Source organism: Arachis stenosperma, chromosome 1 (genome assembly GCF_014773155.1).
Source record: "Arachis stenosperma cultivar V10309 chromosome 1, arast.V10309.gnm1.PFL2, whole genome shotgun sequence".
Taxonomy (NCBI): Eukaryota; Viridiplantae; Streptophyta; class Magnoliopsida; order Fabales; family Fabaceae; genus Arachis; species Arachis stenosperma.
In genome coordinates this window covers 123,033,400-123,035,949 of record NC_080377.1, presented here as the reverse complement: position 1 = coordinate 123,035,949, position 2,550 = coordinate 123,033,400, and the positions used below count along the sequence as shown (strand labels likewise).

At 41.9% G+C, this 2,550-nt stretch overlaps 1 protein-coding gene across 1 annotated transcript; it reads right to left on the bottom strand.

Annotated features, from left to right (window-relative positions):
* Window positions 1-727: 727 nt before the first annotated feature.
* LOC130933456 (protein DETOXIFICATION 55-like) lies at window positions 728-2,334 on the bottom strand. Its single transcript, XM_057863080.1, has 2 exons — window positions 2,275-2,334; window positions 728-2,197 (listed from the first exon to the last, which is right to left on the bottom strand). Exons 1-2 carry the CDS (start codon window positions 2,332-2,334, stop codon window positions 728-730), a joined length of 1,530 nt encoding a protein of 509 aa, XP_057719063.1.
* Between the last annotated feature and the right edge of the window lie 216 nt (window positions 2,335-2,550).

The following is a 2,550-nucleotide window of genomic DNA, read 5'->3' as shown; positions in this document are numbered from 1 at the left end:
TGACTGAGATTGCAGTGTCTGTATGTACTTTAAGCTCTCCATTTTGGATTCTAAGTTTAGTTGTTGTGTATTGTTTACTCACAAATAATTGTGTTTAATTAATTCGTAACCCGCACGTATTTAATTCAACAGGTTTTCATTGTCATTGCATTTATAAAGCCCCAGCTGAGAGAGCTTCATTGGATGTATATAATTAAACCAAATGATGTGCAAAAAAAAAAAAAAAAAATCGATCATCAATTTCTTAGGGTTAACCAATACGATTGAGGAGATAAAAAACCCTACTATTACAAGTATATGTAAAATCATGTGGTGAACGAACCATCTAAATATCTAGCTAACTAGAGAGTTACCAAACCTTGCATGGATCCGGAAAAGCATCAAGGTGAAAAAGAAAGCGACTTATCATAAAAAAAATTAAAAAATCATCAAGATTTATTATTTTTAATTATCAACATAATTTTTTAATTTAATAATCCAACCATGTATTTTAATTTATATTTTTAAATATTAATGATTAATTAATAATAAAAAATAATAAATGTTCGTACTCTTCTAACCTTCTTGTCATGAAAAAAATATATGCACAAACTATCATAACGAACAAAAAAACAATAATATGAAGTCATCACTTACCCTCTGAAGCTTTTAATAATTATAAGAAAGCACAGCATGCATGCTTTTCGATGGGTACACGTATGAATGTATATATTGTTGCAATTGCAGGCTATTGGGGGTTGAGAAAGACAACACCTTCTTCACATTTGAGTGTTTGATCCTCTTCTTCTTCTTCTGCATGTGATGATAACATGCTGTGACTCTTTCCGACCAAGATTTTGGCTTTCAAAGACTCACTCTCCCAATCTGTTTTGTAAACCACAACAAGAATCGAAACCACACACGCCATTTGCGCTGCTAGAAGCCCATAACACAAACCCACCATTCCCATTCCCAATACGAAAGCCAATACTATCGCCACCGGTGCTCCCACCATGTAAAACGAGCAGAAGTTTATGGCTGCTCCCACACCCGGTCTTGCGCTCCCTCTCAATATTCCGCAACTCGTCGTTTGCGGACAGTTTGCCAGCTCACACACTCCGATTATCGGCAACACAACCATTGTTAGCTCCACAACCTCCCTATCATCTGTGAACGCTCTGCTCCATCTCTCTCTCCCTATTGTGGTCCAGAGCAACCCTAAGATCGAGCTTGCCAGTGATAGCCCTATGGCTACCACCGTCGACAAGCTCGCCCTTTCGGGTTGCCCTGCTCCGAGTTTGTTGCCAACCCTCGTGGACGCAGACGCGCTGAGCGCCGTGGGTAGAGTGTACAAAAGAGATGTCGTTTGTATCACTATGCCGGCGGTGGCGAGCGATGCGCGAGGGTTGTAAAGGTAGCCTGCCATGATTGTCATGAATTCGTACCACCACCATTCCAAGCACACAGCGAGACAACTCTGTATGGAGAACTTGAGTAGCATGGCCCATTCCTTGATGAAGTTAAGCGTGGCGTCTCCAACATGGTGTGCTCCCTTAATCAATGGCAGGGCCAGGGATAATTCTTGGGAGACAGAGGTGTAGTACATGTAGAGAAGGAGGAAGAAGAGAGTGTTGAAGTTGGCAAGGAAGGATGATATGGCGATTCCGGCGACGCCAAGGTGAAGCTTGAAGGTCAAAAGAATGATGATGGGAAGGTGGAGGAGAATAGCAAGTAAGGTGCACCACATTAATGGCCATGTTGTCCCTTTGCTACGGAGGTAAATGCGAAGAGGGTGGAGGAGGCTGTTGGCAAGGAGGTCAGGGATGGCGAAGCGGCAATATATGCTTGCGACACGTGTTATGTTGGGGTTCTGGTGAAGGCAGAGCATGAAGGGTTCGAGGTTGAGCCACAAGAGAGAGATGGGGAGAGAGAAGAGCAAGAGCATAAGGATTGTTCTTTGTAAAGTGATAGACAGTAATGAGAAGTTTCTAGAACCAAAGGCTTGGGTGCAGAGCGGTTCCATGCCCATGGCTAGACCGGAGAGAACCGAGTAACCGGTTATGTTGGTGAACCCAATTGCCAAAGCTCCAGCGGCTAACTCCAGGCTTCCCAATTTTCCCATGCAAACCACTAAGCTCATGTTCTTCAGGTAACCAACCAGGCTCATGGCTAATATTGGCAACCCTATGTCGGTTATTCTCTTTATTTCCTCCAATACCTAATAATAAATAAATAAATTTGTTAATAAAAATATTATTATTATGTGTACGCTGAAATTGTTGGATAATAATGTACCTCGGAAATTGTCGGGTATGATGATGTGTTCTGAAGAGGGTTCTGCTCTCGATTAACCATGTTAATGAAGGGAAGGGTAAAATGGGGATTTGAATTGGTTTCTGGACGAATTGCACACGAAGTGTGGAGCGGGGACCAGGATGGAATAATGATGAGAGAAGAGAGTGGGGGTGTGTGTGTGAGAAGTGAGCGAAGGGACCTTTTTATAAGATTTTGAGGTGCTTCGTTACGTATGTATGTACCATTCTTAGCATCATATATTAAATAAAGTCTATT

Excerpts from the sequence above, each read along its gene's own strand:
- LOC130933456 (XM_057863080.1), bottom strand. The coding sequence starts at position 2,334 with ATGGTTAATCGAGAGCAGAACCCTCTTCAGAACACATCATCATACCCG. Across the intron at positions 2,198-2,274 it reads CATACCCGACAATTTCCGAG|GTATTGGAGGAAATAAAGAG; the intron begins GTACATTATTAT and ends ATTTATTATTAG.